General features: G+C 44.3%; 3 protein-coding genes across 8 annotated transcripts in view; 1 reads left to right on the top strand and 2 right to left on the bottom strand.

Moving 5' to 3' along the window:
* CDC42BPA (CDC42 binding protein kinase alpha) overlaps positions 1–9,746 on the top strand; it is a 362,571-nt gene extending 352,825 nt beyond the window's left edge. For all 3 annotated transcript variants that reach the window (XM_050948407.1, XM_050948405.1, XM_050948404.1), the window contains 3 exons: positions 2,995–3,112; positions 3,777–3,934; positions 5,387–9,746. In XM_050948407.1, coding sequence (XP_050804364.1) covers positions 2,995–3,112; positions 3,777–3,934; positions 5,387–5,518 — 408 coding nt within the window. In that variant the 3' untranslated portion in view covers positions 5,519–9,746. The remainder of the gene's footprint in view (positions 1–2,994; positions 3,113–3,776; positions 3,935–5,386) is intronic.
* The window catches only part of XDH (xanthine dehydrogenase), an 855,537-nt gene that overhangs the window by 511,383 nt on the left and 317,412 nt on the right, over positions 1–26,742 (bottom strand). The window lies entirely within an intron of this gene.
* Positions 14,537–26,742, bottom strand: part of COQ8A (coenzyme Q8A) — a 160,865-nt gene continuing 148,659 nt past the window's right edge. For all 4 annotated transcript variants that reach the window (XM_050948539.1, XM_050948538.1, XM_050948540.1 and 1 more), the window contains 7 exons: positions 25,184–25,265; positions 23,111–23,204; positions 21,677–21,818; positions 19,371–19,478; positions 17,966–18,031; positions 16,684–16,770; positions 14,537–15,956 (listed from right to left, as the gene is read on the bottom strand). In XM_050948539.1, coding sequence (XP_050804496.1) covers positions 15,669–15,956; positions 16,684–16,770; positions 17,966–18,031; positions 19,371–19,478; positions 21,677–21,818; positions 23,111–23,204; positions 25,184–25,265 — 867 coding nt within the window. In that variant the 3' untranslated portion in view covers positions 14,537–15,668. The remainder of the gene's footprint in view (positions 15,957–16,683; positions 16,771–17,965; positions 18,032–19,370; positions 19,479–21,676; positions 21,819–23,110; positions 23,205–25,183; positions 25,266–26,742) is intronic.

Genomic DNA, 26,742 nt, shown 5'->3' with positions numbered 1-26,742 from the left:
ACCAGTTCTCTTTGAAGAACCATATGCTCCTCATCTGACAAGCATAAAAGCCCCTTTTTGCATTTCCAATGTCTTAATCTCAACATATAACAACTCAAGGTGCTGTTGTTGGCTTTCCCTAGTGTATCTCAGAATACCTCAAGAGCTGAACACCCTTGAGTACTTAATCCCTTACCATTCTGTGCAGTCTTTACTGTTGCTGTACTATCCATATGCTCATGTTGTTGTAAACTATATCAAAATTGCCTACCATGTGTGTCTGGACGGCACAAGAACAAGCACTAGATATTCCATTTCATGTTCTGAGAGTGAGATAAGGTTGTTGTCAAATATATTTCATTTGTTCACTGCTTTCTGAAAAAAGAGCATACAAACAATTCAGGACAATATATTCTTGGGAATTATTTGAAAGGCACTTTTTAAAACCTGCAGGTATTTGCTAAAGTACTGTTGGGAACAATCCAACATTGGCAGGGAGACAGACCGGATAATCAATAGGACTTTTCCATCCCTAGCATCTCAGATTCTCTTATGTTGGTAACTGAGAGAGATCTTGGAAAGAAATTCACAATTCTTGTTTGCTTATTGCAAATTAAAAATGAATTGTTCTCTCCACATGTGAGAGTGAAGAGGGGGCATCTCTTATTAACTCAGAAGGACTGATTGTAAGTGCAGCATTAAAAACAATGGCAGTAACAAAAGGAAAGTAACAAACAATAATTCTTAGCACTTTACATGTTCTAACTGCATTGCTAATTTAATCCATTCATGATCTAGAAACCTTTTTAGCTGTAACCTACCTAGAGAAATTGATACTTTAAATTATTGTACATATTCTTACCATCTGTTGGAGGAGACGTAAGTGTATAGATATGGAGATGTGTTTTATATGCCTGTTTATCAACTGATGAGAGCTACAAAGTGGTGTGATGCAGACTGTATGAAATAGTTCATGCTCACATTTTCCCCTGTACACTGACTTTAAAGACTGATTTGATATGCCTGTATTATGACTGACATGCTATTAGACAATAAGAAACCGTAATTTAATATGATTCTTCTATAAAAGGAAAAAAAGTATTGTTTAATAAAATGGTCTGGCACTAGACGTGTGTTCAGATCTTTTTAACCTCTCTCGCTATGGGGGTTGACAGTGGCAAGGGAATGCTGATTTCTTCCTCATGTTTTCTTCCTAAAGGTAGATTTGAGATTCCTTGCTGCTAAGGTATCTCTTATGTAGTAATAAATATAGTATAGGTGAGAGAACTGGTTTTAAAATCTAATAATAAAAGCGTTACAAATTACGTATTGGGAACACGATTTTGTGCATGAGGGGAAGGGCTACGGAGTCTGCAAACTGTTTATGAAAAAAAATGGAAATGGCATGACAGCAATGGAATGTCTGGGTTAGGGCTTTTCCCTGCCATAAACATGGTGTGGATCTGGCTGAGCTGCTTTATTTTTTGTGGTGCAGGATATTTCACTAACAAATTATTACATGTCTGATTCTCTCTGAGAAAATCCCCATAGGAGGGTTGGACAGAGCCAATTTCAAACTTTTTATTGCATTTTTAAGTTTCAGTAATAATCTTACTTCAGAAGGCAGCTGCAGTTGTGAATTTTCTTTCATACTTACCTGCGTTATCTTAGTATAATGAAGATTTCATGGGTATTAGAGATTTAAAAAAAAGAAATATAAGGAGAGGGTGGATTTTAAGGACAAAATGGAATGAGTGCTATAAACTGCTCAGTGCTATAAACTGTTTGGGTCTGGGGTTGGTTTTTGTTTGTTTGTTTTTTACAAGGGGGCTGTTTTTCCACCTCTGTGTGAAGAGGTTTGAGGTACCTAATTGCCATTAATGCTAATGAGTTCTCTATACAAATCACCTGAGGAGCAAGATAAGTACATGCTTATGTTTAGCTAAAGCTCCAGAGACAGGCAGTCACATTGGAAACAGTAGAATGAGCCCTAATTTGGGATGACAATAAATGAAAATACTTACAGAAAACCAAAAGCGTCTGATTAGAGTTCAGACTAAAATATTCTTGTCTGTGCAATATAACCTGAAAACAGAAGGCCAAAGTTTGCTCTTAACTATTCCCATGAAGTTCTGGAGTAACTCTACTAAAACTGGCGGAGTTACTTGAGCATAATTGAAAGCACGGTTTGGCCTAATATGTCTGTAAAACTGCAAGAAATACACTGCAGGCATTGGTGCTGATTAGATAATCATGTCAAACAAAATATATACAAGCCACAAATTATGGCATTAAAGAGATACATTTCAATAAAATACTACTTGGAAAGATATAGCTAGAAACAATGCATTATATTAAGCATCTTTTTTTAAATGACTATATTCTAAATTGTCAGTTGTCAGGCTCCTTGTCAACATCAGCAAGAAAATTCTGATTCTATTAGAACAGGGGTAGGCAATCTATGGCACGCGTGCCAAAGGTGGCACGTGAGCTGATTTTCAGTGGCACTCACGCTGCCTGGGTCCTGGCCACCAGTCCGGGGGGGCTCTGCATTTTAATTTAAATGAAGCTTCTTAAACATTTTAAAACCCTTATTTACTTTACATACAACAATAGTTTAGTTATAGACTTATAGAAAGAGACCTTCTGAAAACGTTAAAATGTATTACTGGCATGCGAAACCTTAAATTAGAGTGAATAAATGAAGACTCAGCACAGCACTTCTGAAAGGTTGCCAACCCCTGTATTAGAATGTTCTTTCAGTTGTCTGCATATGTCCATGTAATTCAAAACTTCACTTTCATGCTGTGTGTTCTTCCAGTCTCTGCACTTAGGTCAGCAAATTTGCAGGATACTATTTTGCAACTGTCACCCAGAAAATTAGAGAAGGTGAGGGAATTTAGGGTTGTGTTTTTTTAACTTGGTATCTCCGCCCTATAGCATCCACTGCTGACTCAGTAGTAAATGAACTAATGAACACAAACCTTTCTCTCTTTGTGTCTCCCTGCACTGCAGAATCTTCGGCCTCAGGAAAGTCGGACCATGTTCAGTGGCTCTGTCAGTATCCCATCTATCACAAGATCCCGCACAGAACCAGGCCGATCGATGAGCGCCAGTAGCGGGTTGGCAGCAAGTGAGTGTCTGTCTTGCCACAAGCCCTGTGCAGAAACGTTATAACCTAACACTGCCCCATACAGGAACATTACAGCTGTGCTTGTTGAGCAGGATTTTCAGAGTTGCTCAGCAGTGGACCAGCTCTGTTCTCACTGAAGCCAATGGGAATGTTTTACCAATTAGACTAATGCTGAGAACTTCAGAAAATCCCGCATGGTGTTTGCTGTTTCTTAAAACATATAAATCTTGATGGTATTAGAATGATCTCAGAATTAGTACTGTATTCCTCAATACTGTGATTTCTTGACTGCTACTTAAAGGCTTCATCCTGCCGTCATTGAAGTAAATGGCAAATTGTCCATTCCCCGCAATTTTTTGGTTTTTTTTAACTTTGTTGTTAGAGTTAATTACTTGGAGCCTTCTGTGCATGTAACAGCACTGGAAATTTGGCTGCTGACATGGAAGGGTTAAATTTTACTCCCATCATCCTGCCTAGATATTGCAGGGTTCCAGTGCATGAGCACATCCACCATGTAATCCAGTATACATGGAAAACAGGGAAGTAAGATTATGTAGAAGGAGGTTCTGTAGGAAAGCAAAACTAAACAAAGTAACAGCTAGCCAACTTCTTAGTGTCTTGCACACACATCCATGATGCAGTTTTATTCACACACACTTTTTAGGATCATCGGCACAGAACGGCAGTGCTTTGCGGCGGGAATTCTCAGGAGGGAGCTATGGAGCCAAGCGTCAGCCCATGGCATCGCCATCAGATGGTTCACTGTCCTCTGGTGGTTTAGAGCAAGGCAGCGATGTGCCGACAAGGGACTACGAACGAGAGGTGAGTAACAAGAGCGAAGGGAAGAAAACTGCAAACTGTGGATACTGAATAGGGCCCAAATTCTATTCTCTGTTTTGCTGGGGTAAATCTGGAATAACACTGGTGCAACAGAGCAGGATTTGGTCCTAGGAAGCTTAGAAATCATTGTTCAAAATAAAATGTTCTATTGTTTGTCTTTTGAGACTTGTTGACAGGATTTTAGTCAGACTATGTCAGCTTTAAACATCTGGGCAGATGTGCAGAAAATGCATTGAGGTGGTATACTCAGTACCCTGGAATCAATAAGGCTCATGAATGTAGTAGCTTGATAAAGTAACTGCACAAACTTGATACTGACCTTTTGTAGCTAAAAGGAACAGTACTCCTTTTGGCCTTTGGCAGCAAGAAAGCTTTAGGCCATGAGCAGATGAGTCATAAAAAAGACGCATTGGTTTTGTGTTCATTGAATTAATCAGTTAACATGTAAAAATTCAAAAAAAAATCTTTTCTCTTCAGACAAGTTTTATCTGCATTCCACCAAAATATTGAAAGGGAGATGAGAAATTAATTATTGTTTCATCCTTTACACCATTTATAAAACACGCCGTTCACTACGTCTGTAGAAGCATGTACAAATAATACCCCTCTGAGCCACCACCTCGCTGCATCCCCCCTTCATGCTCCTCAGGCAGAATCCTGAGTAAACAGATGAGCATTAAGGTCAGAGTAATAGAGAGAGAGAATTCCATTGTCAGGAGCCCTTCACAAGGAACAACATGCTCCTGCTGGTTCAAACTGAAGATGGCTGCGAAAATGCCTCAGCCAATCTCACTCTCTGCATTATGTAGGGAGAGATGGGGGCTTTGAGGTTGCCAGGGCGTTTATAGATCAAAATCAACACTTTAGATGAAAGTGAACTAAGTGCCAGCTCAGACTGCAGAGTGGGCAGGTGCATTCTACACTAACTGAAGCTTTGACATGATCTCAAGGGTAGTCCATGTAGAGTGCTTTGCATCAGCATTCACTTTGAAAGTTACAGAGGGGCAGATAACTGTGATAAGGCACACATCAGAAAGGAGACTTCTTAACCATACCCAGGGGTGAAACAAAGTGTCTCCAGCCACCACTAATATATGGGAGTCCAAGAGCAGCTGGGGGTCCAGACGCAACCCAGCGTTGCAAACCTCAGTGAGGCAATAGACCCAACATTTGTCTGTAACAAGGGCAGATGTGTCTTCTGTGTACCATCATTACTTATGCCTTGTGTGCACTGGGCTTTAGACAACTCGCTCAAATGCACAGAAAAGCAAATATTGAGCAAAGAGTGTTATTGGATAGAAAACTTAGGGGGAAATGTATGCAGACCTTTAGCTCTACCCACTCCTGGTCAAATGTATGTCCCCTTTGGTCTGACTGATTTATTCCTGTTGTGTTATTGCTTATTGATGATGTTCTGCATTTTTTGGGCTGCAGGATTCTGATTCTCCAAGGCATTCTACAGCTTCTAACAGTTCCAACCTAAGTAGTCCTCCCAGCCCAGTTTCTCCTCACAAGACCAAAAGTCTCTCCCTGGAGAGCTCTGACCACGTGAGTTGGGACTCATGAACTGCTTCAGCATTCAGATCCAACATCACTGCGGCTTATTATCCCCATGGCTCCCCCTTCACTCAACCCAGTACTCACTTTCATCGCCCTTACCACTCCCTCTGAAAATGTTCTGAGGGGAAGGGAGGGAAGAAGATAAAAGGTTTGCCTTCTCTAGCGCTGTTCAGTGCTGCTTCAGCCTCCCCAGATTTAGCAGCGGCAAACAAGCAAACCTAGGGTGTTGGTAAACAACAGATGCCATAGATTTGTATTAGTACTGGTTTCATTTCATGTGGCTACAGCTGCTTCCGTTATTACAAATAAATTTACCCCACTAACTTGGAAAAAAAAAAAGTAGCTTAAATAGACCAGAACAATATCAAAGAATAAATCAGATGGATTGTTTCCATACAAGAGCTAATTATCTTGTACAAGAGTAGCACAGAGACCCCACTCCTGGTGGGGAGCAATCAGTCCATCAGAGGCACATGAAAGCTTTCAGCTAGCCACGTTTGAATGTCAATCTGATTGTCGCCAGCAAATCCTTATTAAAACGATGCATATTTTACTACAGTAGAGAGTTTAAATAAATACACAAATTTAAGAATTAAATACGTATGTATATATTCAAGGAGAAAAAGCATCGTGTATGCAGAAGAAGATGGATGCCTATTTAAGTGAACCTTTAATTTAAAAAGATTTGTGTTGTTCCCGTTTTCATGCTAAGTAACACACACATTGGAGGCCTGGCATATATTTATAATATGCAGGAGCAGGAATGTTCCCTTTGGGTGGCACTTCAGTGTTTTAGGAGAAATCCCCCACAGTGTGTTCAGTGACCTTTATTCCTCTTGTCAGTAGCAGAACGAAAGCTGTAAGCCTCATTTTGAAGGTGCCCCTTCCTGTCATCTGTAAGAATAACATTGATTTGAAAGTGAACCACTCTCCCATCTACAACAAAGAGCAACATTCAACCATGTTGTCGTCGTCATGGTTTCCAGTGGGGCGGGCACTCGTGCAGCTTGACACCTTTGGCACTCATGGATCTCTGCGGATACAGTATACACCATACAACAATAATGAGACAGTGCAGAAGAAATCATAGGTGATACCATTTCTAAAGAAGGTCAGTGACTGACCTGGTTTAATGATGAAGGAAATGGTCTTCTGAGCCTCCTTGGCCATATGTTAACCAGAAGGCTATTACCTTGATTATCCAATGTTAGCATACAATCTACATCAATCAAATGTGAGTCCTGTTAGCCCAAAAAGAGTCTCTGTGGAATATGTTGTTGCTGTAGCATAGCAAAGAACCTTGAAGATGCTGACCGAATACTGTTCATGCTGTGGCAGGTTCAAGACACCTGGTAGCCCAGAGCTGCCATGCTGATGAGGTTAATGATTTCCCTCTCCCGCCATTTTTGACTGTGGTTTCAATTTTTTTCTATACAATACCCTGCTGTTTGATTCCAACAGCGATGCAGGTTGCAGGCAGAAATCACACCACCAGAGGACAGGATCAGCAGAAGATGCAGGCCTCTCTTTCAGCAAAGAGCCTGACATTTAAATCAAGGGAATAAAGAGGAGGCAAGATAAAAAGCAAACCGATGTAAAGCAGGAAGATCGTCCATTCCCTTTTCCAGTGGGATCATTGCTAGCTTTATGTCACGACCCCACTCAAGCATATAAAGGGCTTTTTGTATTTAGAAAGCTGGTTTTCCTATGATTTGGCATTTTTTTATGGCTCCTATCAAATCATTCCAAGTGCTTACAGTCAGTAATGTAACATGGTCCATTCACATTAATAGATGCTGAAATGAGTGGGAATTTTCCAGGTTCCCTTCACTGAAGGAATTTATGGGTAAGTTCAAGTAGGGCTCAGACAAATTAGGTTCATTTACAGGCACAACCAAAACACAGTGATGAGACACAGATCATTGCCTTTACTGTGTAACCATGTCTCCTAGGTGCTAGTTCTGTGTTTTATTCTGCATGGAGTGGATTGTCCACACACAAACCCGTCATTCAAAGGTTGGTTGCTTGGTTGTTTTTTTGGGACAGGGAGGAGGGGGAATACAAAAATTTCTATAAAGTATCATGTCAAAATTCTGCCTGTCCTGTTTGGTATCATGTTGGTGCCATGTGTTTCGTTGTCACAAATGAACTTAGCATTGAATAGTAAAATCTGTACCAAACAGGCAAACACTGAGACCCTTCCCAGCATAGTAGCTTTTTATGTCTTTGCAGGAGACACACAGAGACATGTCAGAAGGACTGGCATTATTTAAAGTCCATAGTCACCTTTTTCTTAAAGGTTGTATATTGTTCCATGTGCACCAAAGGCTTCTCTTCCTACAATTGCATCCTCCTCCTGGTGTAGCCCACCATGGCCTCACACATTTCAAAGTGTTGCAGACTAGTTTTGTATTTACTGTATGTTGTAGTTAAATGTTAATCATATTTTGATGTTAACCTGTTAAAGGGAGGATTTGAGGCTGCTAGGAAAAACCTGTGAGATAATCCTACATGGGAGGGTCAGTAGCAGAACTGGAATCAAACTGTGTATTCCTTTTGCTTCATCTCTGCTCCATTTGAAAATGAAACCAAAGAACCAAGATACAACTTACTTTTAAACTAACCCTAAACAAACAAATAGATTTGCTTATTCTCCTCTTATGGTGAATATGAACCTGTTTAAATGTACATTTTCAGATGGAGCAGAGATTTGTCACTTTACAGAGCTGAATTCCGGAAGATGAGACCCATCCTGTGCGGCCTAGCCTGTTAAATACAGTACTTATGTTGGTCTCTGGCCCTTGGCAGTGTCCTTTTCAAGATGACTGTATTTGGTCTGGTACTGTACGTTTTACACAAATCATGCCTTTTAAAAAGAGGGAGAAATAGCAATTGTTTTCTCAGTTGAAAACCAAATGTCCACATACATTATTTGAAAGTAAAGAACATTTTAGGAATTATAGTTATATAAGGAATCGGTTCTGATGGGTCCATATAAGTGTAGGCCACTTGAAATTTTTGTTGTGAACACATTACAAAACATGGCTGTTGCAGGTGTGCTTTTTAGATTCTCATTGGGATAAGAAAAATAACTTGGTCATTTTAACTGTAAGACTCTTGTCTGATATCTCAGAGGCAGTTGGCTTGTAAGGTTTGGTGTTTGCTACTAGGCATTGTTTAAAGTTTCCAGTTATATATGGTTGCATTTATCCAGGCAATGTATACTCTCCCATTGAATTTTGACTAATATATTAGCATACGTTCTGTGTACACTATATATATATATTTTTTCTTTTTTTTTGCTAAGACTGAAACCATTCTTCATTTATCAGGACATACTCTGCTTAAGCAAATACCTTTGCTTCAGTCACTGAAAGGCTCCAAATAGATTTAAGCATGTCCCTGAGGACCATAGCCTCCAGAATGAAAAAAGGTGCAGGAAATCAATTTAAGCTCCCAAAAAATATCACACGTCCCACATTTCATAATTCCCAAACCAAGCTTTAGCACTTTGTTTCACATACCACGTCTAAACCCATTGCATTTGCTAGTTTTAAAATACAGTTCTATCACTTAGGCAGCTTTTCTCTCCATCTCAGTCTCTTACTGGCTGGCTTGTTTGTTATAAATGTGGATTTTTATTATTCAACAGTTTTGCAGTTTTGACTTGTGCTGTTAAGAGCCATAATCTTGATTTTGATAAAATTACAAACACCACATGTTGCACTCAGATATATGGTTTATGAAACAACAGAGCAGAGGGATGCAGTGTTCTCTACGTACAAACCAAAAGCACAGATAATGTATTTGGTGGATGTAGCTAATTACAACTACAACCTTGGGTTTAAGCAAAACATTCTTCCTAGAACAGTGTCAGACTTCCAGAATGATACACTGCAGTCAGAAGAATTTTTGACAAATGGGTGCACCCTGATAATATACGTTTCGTACATCAAGAAGCTTGGATGGGTTAGGCTAAAAAGAGAGCAGGCCTAGCCACTGAATGATAGATAAAAGGTTCCTAAAATTCCAGCTATTTCTAGGTTGTTGGAAGCTTTTTTTCTTTCAACCATGTTCATAAAATTTGAAAATTTTGAAGTTTTTCACCAGGCTATGAATCACCCTTGAGTAGAGGGCTTATGTACCACTTAAGTAAGTTCTAAGGATAAGGCTTCAGTGGTATGTAGACTTTGTGCAGGCCTGCTACTGTGCTGACATGAATCTCACCCCACAGCTGTAGGCATGAGTATAGCTCTAGAAGATTAAATGGACTTGTGTACTCAAATCCTATCTGAGAAAAAAGCCCCCAAAGAGCCAATCTGCTGTAGATCTCGAACACCTTGTTGTGCAGTGAGGCAATTCCACAACTTGTTTCTTCTTTCTTTCCAGCCACAGTTAAAAAAAAAACAAAAACAAAAACCAATTTCATTGATGGAGAAGAAATCCACAAATAAAACCACTCTTGGTATTTCAGAGCAATTATACTTGCTTTTGGTTTTTTTAAATGTATGACAGTTTCATATCATTTATTTTTTAAAAAAAATATTTTTTAGGTTTTTTCATTGTAATATTATTGTACAGTTTTGCATGGCATAGATGTAATCACTTTTTGTTTTAGAGTATAAGAGCTGACAAGTGTGCGTGTGGGGAAAAGATATTGCTTTTGGCCTCTTCTCACTATTTTATTTTGTTTTATGCCCTCACTGTGGTAGGGGACATTGTAAGAGATTCTCTGCTACAGAATGATGTAGATTCTTTTGCACAGAAATATTTAAGGTGGAACAGTCAACAATGTAATAAATGACTTGACACCAATATTTTATGTTGGTAACACTTAATATTAACCTACTTTGATGTACTGCAATAAAAACAGAGAACTGTTAGAAATACTGATGTTTTGTGGTTTTTTTCCCCATCCTCTCCCTCTCAATCTTTTGGAAAAGGGGAGGAATCTTGTATTCCTGGTAAGTATAATCATCAGGTAAACCTGCCCTTAACTAAGTGATATTGACATACACAGATGAAGATCTTTTTACAGCTGCCACCAGCCTCCTTTAGACATTCACACTCACTGCTAGAGTTGAGTTCTGTTGAACTTTAGCCACCTTTCACTTCAGGACATTGAATGGCATCAGCTACAGCTCCCCTGAGCTTTTTGATTAATTCAATCTGTTCCACTGTAATTAAACCTCTGTTTTCATCAGTAGTCGGTCACCAACTTCCTTGCTTTTCAGTGAGATGTCCTAGACAGTCACAGTGGGGCAACGGGCAGGCTCCTGGAAACAGGGAGAGAGGGTTCTGTTTTTCTGAGCTGCATGTACTATGGGGGCATTTGCATCTTCTAGAGCTTCATCTCAAACAAAGCTGCAAATTTGTCATGCAGCCCACCAGGCCTGTCCTTTTTCTCAAGGATGCTGAACTCCATATTCCTATGCAACTAAGTTGGTATTAAGCTCCTGGGCCAATCCTCAGAGTCCAGCATCTTCACCAACAGCCTATTGGCTCTAATCTGTTCCTAGTGGAGGCTGGTGACTGAACACTTGTATTCCTATCTTGACAGTAGCCTCTGAGTCCAGTCCTTGTACATATGCCCAACAGTACCTCAGGTGGCACGTGACCAGGATTCATACTGAATTTGGCTTCCCTGGCCTAGGGCAGGTACTGACATGCTGATCTATGCCCCCAGTGAAGTCCTGGGATGGATTAAGTAAACTTGTACCTACTGGGTGTCTCCCAGAAATGACATCACCTGCACACAGTTCATTAGTGAGGTGGCTAAAGCCTCTGTAGGGCACAAAGGGACCTCAGGAATTCATCAAGTCCATGAAGCTGTTCTGAGGCATGACCACATAAACCTAGACCATCCCTGACAGGTGTTTCTTCAACCTGTTCTTAGCCTCCAATGATAGGCTTCCAAAGATGGTTGTGGCATCCCTATTCCCAACTTGAACTACCTGTGTAACAAGAATATTTTTCATAATAGCTAAATCTCCCTTGCTGAAAATTAAGCCCATTACTTCCTGTCCTATTTTCAGTGGACATGGGGAACAATTGATCACTGTCCTCTCTATAAGAGCCCTTAATATAGTTGACATCTTACCTCCTCACTCTTTTCTCAAGACTAAACAAACCCAGGTTTTTTCACTTTTCCTCATACGTCAGGCTTTCTAAACCTTTTATTTTTGTTGTTCCCTTCTAACCTCACTCCAATTTGTCCACATCTTTCCTAAAGAATGGCCTCTGGAACTGAATGTAGTCCTTTGGCTGAGGCCTCATCAGTGCCAAGTAGGTGGGACAATTATCTTCCATATCTTACATACAACATTCCTAAGAATACACTCTAGAATAATTTGCCTTTTGCACATCATATTGACTCCTGTGCAATTTGTTATCCAATCCTTTCAGCAGCACCACCAGCTAGTCAGTTAGTCCCCATTCTGTAGTGATGTATTTAATTTTTCCTTCATAAGTGTAGTACTTTTATTGAATTTCATTTCAGAGCCCTGACACCCACAGCCTTCCTCCATCAAGTTCTACCTTAATCATAACAATTGTGGTCAGTGGGCCATTCCATAACCTGTGTGGGTTTGATCCTGTAGGCTTAGCCAAGAGTGAAGACTAGACAGGGCATACATGAAGCTAATGGTCCTCTGTCTGAAAAAGCCTTTTTCCCAATACCCTGGCACAAACTATAGTAGGTTCATAGCTTTACTCCCTTCCCCCACAGCTGTAGGTGTCCTACGGTAAGGTGAAGGGCTATACAGATTCAAGGGAACTGGGCAATGAAAAAGCAAAAAGAGCAGGAGCACTGTGCTTTGACTTCATGCTAGCTGCTTGGCTCTTCAGCACTGGGGAACCCCTGCTACTAAACACCTATGTCCTGGCTTGAGTGACGGACTTCAGGTGCCATAGGCAAGGCCTGACTTTGGTGGTCTGGCCTCCACTCTTCTCCCTGAAAGCTGTCTTTAAAGGGAGAGCAAATCTCAACTGTTTCAAGTTTATAGCAAAGAAACAGAGGTGCTGTTTCCTGGAGAAGAAGAGGTTCTCAGAGGTTGCAAACTGTCTGCTCCAGAGCAGATGCTTTCACATCCTTAACCTAATTCCCATATTTTGAGCACCTTTGCTAGCTAAACTACATTGAGAGGCACCAATACAAATTCTACATCAGTATAAAATAGCCTGGACTTTCTTCTGGCCAGGGCTTGAAGACAGGGTACTATGTGATATTGAGGCATGAACACTAGGTCACCCTTATGTCAAGAGGGTTTTACAGTGCATTGTGCTACAGCAGCCTCAAGATATATAATCCCATGATGGCACTGTGGGACTTGAGTAGTTACAAAGCCTTGCTTTGAGCCTATATATGAGGCCAGGAGGGCTAGAGCCTGAGCTCTGATCATCAGTGCTGCAACAAAGCCATGCTTCACCTTCTACTGGAATTTATCCTTAAGGTGAATCCTACATTCTCTAACAAACCCACTAACCTTATCCTAGCCCAGGTATCCCACAGGAGACACTGTCTTTGCTCTAAGCTAGACATGAGTACCTCCAGCATTACATGTAGTAATAGACAATAGGTCCCTAATTACAGTCACAAGTACAAGAATCTGATCAAACTCTCCATTCTGAATGCTACTTACCAATATGCTGAAAACCCCTTTAACCAAGTTATGACTTTTGAGCCAATTCACCACAATCTGAATGCACTAGCTCTCGCTGTATTGCTTGCATGTTGCTATAAACAGTCCTCTGCAAGGTCACCTGGTCCTAGTTCCTTGTCCACTTTTTAATGCTAACATAAGCCTTAAATATTTCACTTCCACTGATATTAGAAGAGCCAGGTCTCGACTTCCATGAGCTTTAAAGCCTTCAGTAATTAAAAATTCTCCCCCTCTCCACACACCACCACCTACAGCTGACACTTCAGCAAACCAGAAGCGTAGCAACACAGTAAATTCAGATAGTTAAGAAGAGAGTTTTGGAGATCATGGGTACAGAAGGCTATGGTAGGGACATCTGTTCTGTACATAGGGCTGCTGCCATCAGTGATGAAAGAAAAAGTACTGCATGCTACAGGACTAGAGTAAAAGCCTGCCTTGTTTATATCAGTGGGCAGGGGCTAATCACTGTTGGCCTGTGTACAAGAAGATTATTGCACTGGCCAACAGACAATAGAATCAGTAAGATTTACACTTTTCTAGCATGTCCTCAACTTGCTGGTTTATCACTTTTTTTAAATCAAGCAGGCCATAACTTTCATGTGAAGCAAGTTCCATGTTTTGTCTATGAGCTTGGAAAAAAGGTTAAATTAGACACAAATAGGAGTTTAATTCCTACATACTATTTTTTTTAATAGTCTGCAGGAGAGGTCAACTTTGTACACTTACCAGATTACAGAAGGCTGTGCAAAACTGAGGGACTTGGCATATTCCATCTTCATGTTTACGAATTCTTTGTTTAGTGCCTGTAAAGTACTAGCAAACATGCTAAATTCTGTTTAACAGTCTGCTGAGTGTATTAAAAGTCTAAAATACATATTCACCCACTGCCTTTTCCCATCCTGGGCAGACCAATGAGCTGACAGCTGTTGACCTACTCCATTTGATCCCGCTGGGAAGTAATTCCCTTTCAGCACCCAGTACCATCCAGACACAGTAGAACTGCACTACTGACTTTAGTTAAAGCATTAATGCAAGGGGACGTTTTTCCTCCATCTGTTTGGGGAGGAAGGATGGAATGTGTCCACTCCAAGAGGCTCATAATGAAGTGACATTCAAATCTATTCCCAGGCCATGGAGACTGAAATAGGCACTGATAGAAGTGATTCTTTTGCAAAGTCACATTTCCCTTCCAGGAAAGGATGGAAGAAATATTGGAAGAGGTTCTCTGATCCTTCTCCTTCAGGCCCCATTTCTTCTATTCATACTGTAGAAGAGTCTATCTGGTTGCATGTTACCACTTGCTATTCTTCTACCCTGGTCATGGGAAGCAGAGGAGATGGAGTAACTGCAGGCAGAAGCCCTCTGCACAAGCACTTTTTTATTGAAATCAGTAAGTCATACAGATACAAGAATTGTACAAAACCCTAACAAGTTAAGTTTGCTAGTCTGACTCCAATTCTTTAAAACTGTGCGTTTGACTATAAACATGTAATACACATTTCAGCAAAAGCTTGAAATGCCCATAAGAGGATAAGAGAATCCCAGAGAACATTTCCCACTTCCCTCAAACTCTGCATTGGAGGGCACAGGAAGGCAAAGAGACTAATTTCTTTGCTGGGACTCTAACAAGCCAAGAAGTGTCAGGGCTTTGGCCATCAGGGGAGCTGATGCATACCAGCTAGGGAAGATTCCCACTATTTGTGCTTATGCACAGCTCCTTCGTTTATACATTCAGCTCAAAATTAAAAAACAACTGACTGACTTTCTGAGCAGGAGTTCTCTGTGGATATGTTTAAATATAAATTTTGGCACTCCCTGCATCAGATAGTTTTAGCCTGCAAGCCAAAGACAGAAAGGGAGGCAAAAGGCATAAAATTTCATCCGATGTGTACACATCTTACATGATATCCCTGTCAGTAAAACCCAGGCTTCTCACACGACCACCATTCATCTTACAAGACAGGGGTCTGTTCTAGGTTACCATGTATGTTATTCTATAATTCACAGTATGAAAGCCATTCAAATTCCACCTTAACAAAAAGAAAGGGGTGAGGGAAGTTGTTTTTTTTTTTTTTTATGATTTTCAGAGAATTATAAACAGATTTCAATATAAACTAGTCCTGCGTTTGTTCTCTCTAACTCTCCTCTCAACCCTGCCCAACACATGATAAAAACCCAACCACAGTATGCAGTCACCATCAATATTAAAAATGCACTAGAGATAGCTGGCTGGTGCTTTGAACAGTGTGGAAGAACACAGCGGACTAAGCCCCACCACCTCAGGAGGACAATTCCTGTAAGCCATGGGAGTCTAATGGCAGAGTCTAGGACAGATGCTGTGTTAAAGAAAGACTTGTCCTTGTGAAACAAACATTGAACTTCCAGCACACAGGCTGCTACATCTCGAGATGAGAATGTGTGACAGACTACATTGCTCTTTGCTAGATACAGTAGGATTGGGCCTTAAGAACGAGACACTTATTAGTTCATCTTCACTACTGCTCCTTGGCCCTCTTGCTCCAATATTTGCTATAGGCCTCCTGGAACATGTTTTTGCAGGCGATTTTGGCCTTCAGTTTGGAGCATATGAGGAAGGAGCCCCCCATCTTCCGGTGGAGCGAGTAGGTCTCCTCTGGCGGAGGGACAAGTCGATGCTTCAACATGACCGGGATCAAACCATGGATCTTTTCTGTGGTGCTCTGGGTGCCGAAGTCAAATGGCTCCTCAGATGCAAAAGCCTCTCCCAGGATGAGAACAGCTTCTAAGTGGGCATTTTCCATCTCCTGCCCAAAAACAAAGAGGAGTCAATAACACACAAGGATGACTCCAGTACCAGCTGCTTTTAACACATAGAGGAAAAGACCAGGGGGCTAGTGCTCAGCCGTAGGCAAGGAAAAGGTGGTGCCCTGCCCGAGGTAAAGTCCAGTCTCCAGCCCAGAGACCCGGAGAAACTCTACAGTGGCTCACTTACAGCTGTATTAAGAGTCTCACAGGAGACCTTTGGCCACTGAGTTACGAGAACTCAAGAGACTGTGCAACATGGAGGATTCAACTGGGATAATGGGAGGGAGTCACCAGGAGGAAAGAGAGTTGTGCACGAAGGACAATATTTACAGGTGCATTCATGTCCTGGGGAAAGGGATACAGATTCTTACTCTGCTTTGGGCATGTGTGTAGGGCTCTCATCAAAGCCCGTGCTGCATAGATATAAAACACGAAGGTGGCTTTGCTGCAGCAAAGGAAGTGAAGGGAGAAGCTTGGATAAAATACATCCTGGCTACAGCCAGTGCTGTGGTTTTTCTAATTTCTAGCTCGATTTGAAGAGAGGCTGACTTAGCTGTGTCACAGAAATCCTGTATCCTTTCCTTCCCGCTGCCAACCCCAAGAGTGCAGCTTTCATGGATTGTCACTAGCTTCTCCCTATTACAGGATCCACAGAACATCAGACCCAAGGCACTTAAAGAGCTCTGCAGCCAGCCAGCAATAAATGGGGAGGATTCCATTCCATACCTTGACTTCATAACCAGTAAGGAATTTCATTTCTATCGACTTCCTCAAAACTGTCTCTCTGTCCTGATCTGCAGCCGCCTTTATTACCTGAATAGGAAGAACACCATCAAAACAAGGAGACAGGAGTCTTGCATCCAACACGCCTTTATGCTACTAAGCAATTGCAGCAGCATTTGCTATCGAGCAGCCTGGTTAGGTTCACACTTTTCCTTGCCCCTCCCCCAACTGCTTTGTGGATTGCATGGCACCAATCTGGAAAATGACTAGTTTCAGAATTAGTTGCATAAACGCATCTGCTGCAAAGAAGCCTTTCCGAGCAGGACTGGACTCAGTGGCCCACAGAACAAGTGGCCCTGCTTCCTGTGGAACTCAAGAACCAAATTTGCTAGGGGCACCAGCAGTTTTCGAAGAGATGGCAAGCCCCAGGTATTTGGACTTATTTTATGAAGTACAGAATTCAGTACTCTGATAAAGGAATGGACATGTAATTAAAGTGGCTAAGTGATATTAATTGGCTTTATCACCCAATTTATAAGCAGGCTGAAGTTACAGGAGATGAGCAGAGTATGAAATGCTTCACATCCATGCATTTCAACCATATCACTGAATTCCCAGCAGGCAAAAAGGTACCACGGCCGTTAAGATAAGCACTACTGCTCAGAGAGCAATATTTCAATTCGCTACAGTAGGGTTTGTACATGTTGAGTCAGTGAAAGAGACTGGAACTTCAGGAGAGAAGTCACTGTGGCAACCAAGTCCTTATCACATAACTATTACACAGCAGGACAGCAGCTCAACTGCAACAACCAATTGTAGGTTCTCCGTGCCCCACTGGGGCGAGACGAGACTCAGTGTGGAGGGAGCATGAAGTAATAGGGATGGGGGAGGTGTTAGTTCCTCACTGAAACATGTAGGACCAAATTCCAATCTCCAGGACATCCCAGTAGAGTGGAGTTACACAGGGGAAACCCAGGACACGAGTCAGACCTTTATAGAGCAGCAGCCTCATGTCTCCTTGTTTGTGATGTAAACTTACAACAGGGTAACTGGGATAGCAGCAGGTTTGTGAGGAATACAGGTGAATCTAGGAGAAGGGGGCAAAGCTGTGGCGTGATCTCCTGCAACATGCCCCAGGCCGGGTTTCCTCCCAGGAGCAGATTCAGCTGCAAACAGAAGTGTGCCTCAAACATGCAAGATCTTGAGACCCAAGTTAAGCAGGGCTGTGCAAGTAGCACGGTTCTCCCTAGCGTAGCAAGGCAGCATGTGCAGCAGAAGTCCTCACCTCAATGTAGAGGTCAGTGAAGTCCTCGCCAAACCCACGACTTGCGCCGAAGTCCAGTAGGGCCACCTGGATATGGATAAACCCTTCTGCATTACAGTAGAAACCACTGCAAAAGAGCGCAGCCAGGCATGGGAAGCCTACAGCAGTGGTTTCATTTAGCTCAATTGTCACAAGTCACCTGGGGCTGGAGGTCCTTCTCAAGCATCTGAATTTTCACTTAACTAACCAGTAAGGAGGGAGGACTGTCAACAATTAAACCCAGTAACATACTTCATAGCATATAACACAGAGTCATTCCTAGGCACATACATATGCTCAGACAGCAGAGGCGGCACTATCTATGATATCTGATGGGTTTGTAGCTCCCACACCAATGGATTCTGCTCTGGAGCACATCAGCAAAGAACCTTGCTTCAAGTCCAAGATTTCCTAGACATCCCCTAGCACCAATGCCATTTCCAAACCTACCTGACAACGGCACAAATATATGCAGCAGCCAGAACCCTGGAGCGTGAGGAAAGAAATTCTGACCAGACAGGATCACCTCACTAGACATCAATATGTTTAGCATAGCACAAATGGCAAGCATTTGACTGAGGTGTCTCTTACTCAATAATATCTTAACTGTTCTTATGGTAGAAAATACGCATGGTTGAGATTTTTCAGGGACAGATTTCAGTAAAGTCAGAACAGACCCAGAGTCTTAGACTGGTCTTGGATACAGGGCAGAGCAGGTGGGCAACCAGGGTAAAAGGGACCCATTCTCCCCCCACCATCGGTTGATGAGGAATGAAGAAAGAGGCTGATTCCATCAGCATGGCTGGATAGCACCAAAGTTCATTCTCAGCCCTTTAAGGAAGGAAAATGAGACATCATTTGATACTTCCCATTATGCTTCCTTGTTTTTAATGAAGCTGGAGGACATGTACAAGCTGCCCTGCCCATGCAAAGGTCTTCTGAGGGTGCTGGCAAGACAGTTGGTTCTGCTGGCAGCTCTGCCTACAGCGACTGGAAGTTTCACTTTCAGGGGACAGTGGTCAATGGAATTGGGGTACCCAAGATCTTACTCCCTCCTCCCACTAGAAAGCCTTAGCCTCCAGCATAAGCATATTGCTACTGAGGAGTATGATACAACATTGCTTCACACAATATACCCAAAGGCCAGGGTCTCTGCAGGTCACTGAAATAAGCCTACTTGTTCTCCCAACAGACTGCAGTGTTGTGAAGACCTCTCAGCCCTCTTTGATAGATAACCCACTATGGCACCACACCCCCTGCCTACCTTGGGTCTGAAAGAGAAGGTTCTATAAAAGAGGTGCAATAAGAGACTATTTAGCTTTGGGGGTGGGAGAGTGTCAAACAAAAATTCCTGCTTACTATAGGACTAGCTGGTTGCTGGGCTTACCTTGTGCAGCTGTGGGTCATAAAAGAAGTTAGACCAGTTTGGATCAGTCTGCATGAACCTGAACTCAAACAGCTCCCGCAGGCACAGAATCAGGATGTTGGAGCAGATCTTTGGAAGCACAATGGAGAGAGAAAATGGGTGAGGAAAGCAGCAAGTCACGGCTATCAAAGTGTTAGACACACCACCCGCCCCAGATTTAAGCACACAGAAACTACATCAACATGCTGGCCAGGTGCTGAGGGAGTAACAGTGTGCTGAAATACATCTGACCTATTCTCCCCTAGACACAGAACACCCACTGACCTCAAGCCACCAGTGGGAGTTCTGTGCAGGAAGCTGCTGCAGAACCACATGCTACATGTCTCGTTTAACACTAGCAGCTGGACAACTGACAAGACAATAGAGGCCCCATTACCGCTCACTCCTCATGGCAATTTCTCATCTCCCTCAAATGCTTTCAGAGCCAAAGGTGGCTTGTGCACACATACATGCCCAACACATGACTAGGCCCCGTTGTCTACTTAGGCCCCTGTTTTTTCCTAGAAAGCGAAGCTTTTAATAAAGTTATGGAAAATTCAGCATGAGCATCTATCCTCCACCTAGCTGCTCCCAGTCACAACTGTTCCATAGGAGACAATGAAAGGAAGGCCTCGTTTTCCACAGGTATGGTGATCCCTTGCTAACTGCTGGAATCAGAGAACCTCGATGCAAATTCTACACTAGTGCCAACTGCATGGACTTGCTGGCTATCTAGAGGTTAGCATCAGCCCCCTGCCAGTCCACATGTGGTGAGATACACTCCTCTTGCTCAAGACACAGCACACACAATATCTATACATTCTTTCCTTGCTGATTAGAAGGAAGTTTGCTAAGTGGTAGTTTCAGACTGCAGTTGCAGCCTCCAGGGGACATCAAATGGAAGAGGGGGCACCAGAGAGAGAGAGCAGGAGCGCATCACTGCAGGTACTTGAATACACAGTCCCTTTCAGTTCTGCTGGCCTGCCCAGCTTTTACAGGATTTATGGTCTCTCTCTCCCTGGTGTCAGCAAGGGCAGCTCTTCACAATGCAAGGAGATCCAACAGTGCAGAGACTGGGGAGGCCAGTGGAGCAGCAATTATAGTTCACCCTTGTGCAAGAATCCTGTAGAGCTTAGTCAGGATGAAATCAACAAAGTTCTATAGAAATGTAACAGGGCTCTAGAGAAGTTATCCTTAAAAACCTAAGGAAGTAATAAAGAACAAGACTATCGATCAGCGTTATGAACCTTACGCAGAATGCTGCAATATATAGTTGTCAGGTGAGCTATTAAAAAACCATCACCAACACACAAGCAGCCACATTATCACAAATGACAAGTTCAAGAACGACCAAACAGCCCAGAGGTCATAGGCAACTGGATCTGGTACAGCTCCAAAGTACAGTGTGTTGCTAGGATCTGTTTATCTATGGGAACATACTCTGTGCACTTCCTCAGGGACCTGCCAACAGCTGATAGCTCACACCAGCCCATAAACAACTCAATCCAAATACCAGGGCAGTTATTTCTGCTAACTGAGCAGCAGCCAGAGCTGCCTGCCTTGCTGTAACTCTCCATCCCTTGCTATATTCAGCACTGATGCCTTCACATCCCTCCCCTTCCCTCCCTTCTGCTTGTTTACTGAGAGGTACTTTTGCAATACCCTTGTGCTACACAAGCCAATCCAGCAGGGGAAGCTATATTTGACTGCTAATGCAATGGGAAGAGACACATTTCTGTGCTCTTGTTTCAAGAGAGCAACTGCAAGCAAAGAGCCCCTCTCAACAAGCTGGGAACCTCTCCCAAGGTCAGCTCTGCCCCTTGAGAGGTAGAGAAGAGAGGCTGCCTCTTATTAGGGTAGCAATACAGCATGCTGCTTCAACTGTGTAGTGATACACAGCACAACAGAAAGTCTAAAAGAGCTGGGGGGACACGACATGCTCACAGACATCTCCTTGGACAATCAAAGCTCCACTGCCATTTACTCCCCCCAGCCCAGAGAGCATGACCATTCTTGGTAATAATGCCTGCTTACAAGGTCTAAACTCAATCACAGAACTTGCCAGAATCACCATTACAATCCATAAAAGCTCAACAATTATAATCCTGAGCTGCCTCTCTCAAGAGACCACAGAAAGAGTCATCAGTGTTCCCCTGCCCTAGCAGCTCTCCCTCCAACTTGCAATTTGTAGTGATCAAGTCACTGTCACAAACGAAGGCTCCAAGACAGTGACCAAGCAAACACGGCTCTCTCGCTGCACACCCAGCCACATAAGTGAGGGGTAATACCTCATTCCGGATTTCCTGGCTCAATCCTTCTGCTTGGTCCAGCGGGAACCCAGACACCAGATCCGTGGTCAGGACATGCTGGCTGCACAGCTCATCCACTACATCAGGCACGTAAAAGAAAGGGTGATCCTTCAACAGCTCCCTAGGGACAGCAAGGAAAGGGTTAGGAGATCCCAAGGAGGCAGTCACTTCTGCAGTGTCGCAAATACAAAGTCTCTTTACAAGCAGAGACCAGCTGCCTACAGGTCACACAAATGCCCTGTACTGGCACTGCCTGGGGTCCCCAGCTCCTGCAATGTGAGATAGGGAGAGAGGAATCCCTCACATTCAGCAGCAGAAACTACTCCAGCTGGTTCAAGCCACTGATGGCTCTGAAGGGAGACTCCATCTAATCTCAGCCAGGACTGTGGTTACTAGAAATGCTCAGAGCTCCCCGGAAATGGGGGACACACCAAGTTCCCTTTCCTCTGCCTGACAGAGTTCAGACTGCATGCAGAAGCAAGGCTGGCAGTGAAGGCAGTAAGGGTGACACCTGCTGCCACTGGGGATGGAAGAATCTTGCTACTAGGAATTTCCCCCCAACAGGAGAGCACACGTGTAGCGCCGCAGGGTATCTGGAGAGGGTGCCCCCCTGCAGGGGTACCAAGTAGGCACAGGGACTAGAGAGAGCAGGGAATGCAGGGGCAATTTTTAGAAAGAACCAGATGACATTGTCATGAGGGCACAAGCTTTCTAACATTACCTCTGCCCCAATGAGCCCAGATGGCCCCCTTGGCAAGTGCAATGTACATGGCAGAGCCAGCCAGCAGCTATGCCCAGGGACAAAGCAGGGGACCAAGGGGAAGAGGAGCTTGTCTCCCATCTTTCCCCCACATAAAACAGCCAGGCTGCGCTCACAGTGAGTGCACTCCACAGCGGGGCAGATGGCGACAAGGGAAGCAGAGCTGTGCTCTGAGCATCAATCACCTGAATGGGCTGAGAAGTCTGAAGGGAGACATTTATAGTGTCATCAAAGAATACGTGTGCATTCCTACCACCAGGCCAAGAGTGCCCAGCAGACAAAAGAGCAATTCAGTCCTGCCTCAACAGCTGGCAGGACCCCTCCCCAGGTGGCCAAACAGGCAGTTTCATCAATTGTGCCCTGGATGAGAGAGAGCAGTAGCTGCTCTACCTTGCTCCTAGCTGGGCACCACTGGGTGTCCAACCAATAAAACCAGCTCCAGAAGCAGGGAGCTCCACTGGGCATGACTGGGAGCATTTTACACTCCTGCAGTTCTAAAGAACTACACTTCCCCCAGGCCATGCATGCCCAAAAACTTCTGGGAGTCAATGCCACTGCAGAAGCCCTAGCACCGGGATTTAAATAATGGAGTCCCTCCTCCCAATATCATGCACCAAGGGGAGAAGCCTCAGAAGGCACCACTGTGAACGCACTTGAATTTCTTAGCACAGGCAGCTTCTCTCTTGTAATCACACTCCATGGCCAATTCTCTGCTCAAAACTTCCATCATGTGCTCATGAAACAGACCTAGAAACAGAATTGCAGAAGGAAGAAGATCTTTAGGCAGCATCAGGCATAGGAAATGCTTAGTGGGTCAACAAGGAGCAAGCCACTGGCGGAGAAAAGAACTTGCAAGGCAAACAGCTTGGAGCCAAGGCAACACAGCCTCCCCAGGTGCCTCACATTTCTGATTCCATGCTTAATCACAATGACCAAGTTTGGTTCACACTCATTCCTCAGTCTCTGATCAGAAAAAGCAGGTGTTCACCAGGCCAGCGAGGGCTGAGATTGAACTGGGGGCCACATATGCAGGATCCGATTCCCCAGGTGCCCAATGGGATAATTCCTCTTACTCAGCAGCAACCCTTTCCAATACACTTAGCAGCAGCATGTGCAGAATCCCACCCAGCTCTCCAACTACTGCAATGGTGGGGGTGGGGGAGAGAAATACATATGCCCTTGTCGGGGATTACACATTTGTATTTCAGGTCAGGGGAAGGGTCTGACCATGATTGTTTTCTTCCCTGCCATCTTCACCTCCATAGCTGGAGAGAGCAGGGAGTGAGTACAGTTGTAGGACACGAAGAAGAGAATGGATTTTGCTGAACACTGGGATTTGTGATGGCAAATAATAGGCATTAAAGAGACACTCCATAAGCCAATGTCCACGCTGTGCACACACCAGCACAGGAAGTCACCAGAAGCAAGTTCTCTCAGGCACTGCTCAAGCCAGGCAAGAGTCCCAGCAGGTCCCCTCTGCACAAACAGGCAGAGAAAGGAGTGGCCCTGTACATTCCCTATTGATCTCACATCCCACCCCTGACCCAGACACCCCCACAGGACGGTTTCTACATGGGGCTCCCCAGCCAAATAGATATGATTATTGAAGCGTTAATGGCAAAACAGACCCATCAGGCAGAGACTCCACACCAGGAAAGCTGGGCAGAGGGAGAGTTCCCTGTGCTTATGCTAGTGAAATGACTCATGCTTTTGCACGTGTGCATGCAGCGCCCTCTTCTGGAGCACGCAGCATTTCCACATGGAGTCCTCCTCCCAGGTGCTGCTGCTGCCTAGTCTAGATCAGCAGTTTCTCTGGAGAATGAAAAATCTGTGTCCAGAGACTAAGAGGACCACATGCCATAGCCCACCCAGAAAGAGCTTGACAGAATGTTCTCTTTTACATGATCTGCCTCTTTGGCTAAGGCTCTGATTGTGGGAGCACAAGGTTTCCGAAGGGCTCCACAGGGTCTGTTTTTGGCATAAGGGACCGAGGAAGGTCACCTCCTTAAATGAAGAGTTTGTTCCCACTCACAATCAGTTTAGGATGCTGGAAGAAAGTGACATGAAGGTCAGCTGAGTCTTTTTTTGGGTTACTATCCTGGAGGTCTGCTCAGACCTAGTTTTTAGCCACGCCATGGACTCAATCAGGTTGAGTCGTTTTTTCAATTCAACTCAACCCTTCCCCTGTGAATCTGAGTCACTGCCACTGCCACCACCTCCAGTTTGTGAGGTTAGAGCAACAGCAGTTACATGCTCTGCTCCTGATACCCACTGCCTTCTGCTGCACTGCATTCGCACTGTGACACCTCCCCACAGACAGGAGGAGGAGAGCCAACCCAAGCCCCAAAACTCCTGGTTCTTTGCCCACCTGACCCAGACCAGGCATTTGTAGTTGGGTCCCACTGAGTTTGGGTCAGATTGCAGGGTTCTAAACCGTAGGCCTGCATGACTAAGATCTTAGCTGTGCCAACCACAACGAGGAGACATGGGTCTGGAGTGGCCCAAGATCCATTATGTTTATGATGGTGCAGCACTGAACAGGTGGTGGGGAGAGGCGATGCAAAGAGGCCCAGCACAGATGCTGATTGTTAAGGAGGTGGCTACGTAACCAAGGAGAGGTACAAGTAGGTGTCTGAACCATCCCTCCTCCTCCCAACCTTGCCTCACGGGACCCTGCAGGATGTTTCTACCCTGGAAGGCTTCAGCCAGCATGCCTGTTACTTTACCTTCTGGGAGAACGTTGCTCATGCTCAGGACGGTCATCAGATTGCTAACATCACTATCGATGCTCTGGGCTACACCAGGGTACTGCAGGGGAAGAAGGGCAAGGACATCAGTGAAAACAGACCATTCCAGGATTAGGGCACCTTTAGGCTACTGCAGGATTCTCTACCATAACCAGAATATCACTTACAATAGCCACCAATACTTCCCACCTCAAAAATACACCCAAGCAGAGCTTCCTATAACACCAGAAGAGAGAAGACTCAACGATTAAGTTTTCCACTATGGACCTCACTATGTATATCTATTACCTGGAAGGTGCTCAGATATATGATGATGGGCAACAGAACAAACCTCATAGAGAGATGTTAGATTCTACCCTAATCTCCCTGCAAGTAAAGTGACCGGCTATGACTTTCTGATGTAGGGATCCCAAGAGAAATAAATGCTCATGAGATACCAGACTCTCACTTCACTATCACTGCTGAGACACGGCAGATTGACTGCCCTGGAGACTGAAGCCTGTTTATCCACAGAACAGAACTGCATGGAGAGCAGCAGGGTAACGTAACCTGCCCTGCGTGCCAACGTGCTCCAACCCTGAACTGGCAAGAGGCTGGATCAGTTTCCTCACCTGTTCAATACTTCACTTCTCTACACAGGACTGTCAAGAAGGGAGCCAATTCTACACTGTTTTTGTGATTTGAACACCTGTCAACTGGGAGTTGAAATGACACCATATAGTAACCTTCCATCACTATTAACTTGGCCTGAATTCAAACAGATGCCCTAGAAATGAAAGGCTCTAGGTCACATCACGAATCGTCTAAGCCAGCCAGTATCCACAAAATATCTCCTGCTTACAAAAGGAGCCCACAAATGACCAACCCAGGTGGAGACATAGATCACAGAGGGAAGCATCAAGACCTGCACACATGGCTTAAGATCTGTATCATCAAGACATTTAGCTCATCTAGATCAGTGGTTTTCAAACTTTTTTCTGGCAACCCAGTTGAAGAAAATTATTGACGCCCACGACCCAACAGAGCTGGGGATGAGGGGTTTGGGGTGTGGAGGGGGCTCACAGCTGGGGCAGGGGGTTGAGGGCTCTGGCTGCGGGGGGATGAGGGTTCTGGCTGGGGATGAGGGGTTTGGGGTGTGGAGGGGGCTCAGGCAGAGGGTTGAGGTGCAGGGGTGGGGCCGGGAACAAGGGGTTGGGGTGTGGGAGGGGGCTCTGGGCTGGGGCAAGGGGTTGGGGTGAGAGAGAAGGTCAGGGCTCTGGGCTGGGGGTGCAGGCTCCGGGGTGGGGTCTGGGATGAGGGATTTGTGGTGCAGGAGGGGACTCTGGGTTTGGGGGGGCTCAGGGCTGGGACAGGGGATTGGAGCGTAGGCTTATCTCCAGCCGTCAGTGGCGCAGCTGGGGTGCAGAGGCAGGTTTCATGCCTGTCCTGGTGCTGCGCCCAAGGCAGGTCCGGCTCCTAGGCGGAGGTGCCAAAGCGGTTCCACATGGCTCTCGCCCGCAGGCACCACACCCCCCAGCTCCCATGGGCTGGGAACTGGC

Source organism: Gopherus flavomarginatus, chromosome 4, assembly GCF_025201925.1.
Source record: "Gopherus flavomarginatus isolate rGopFla2 chromosome 4, rGopFla2.mat.asm, whole genome shotgun sequence".
NCBI lineage: Eukaryota > Metazoa > Chordata > Testudines > Testudinidae > Gopherus > Gopherus flavomarginatus.
The sequence above is the reverse complement of the archived record's forward strand: the minus strand, read 5'-3'. Positions and strand labels throughout refer to the sequence as shown.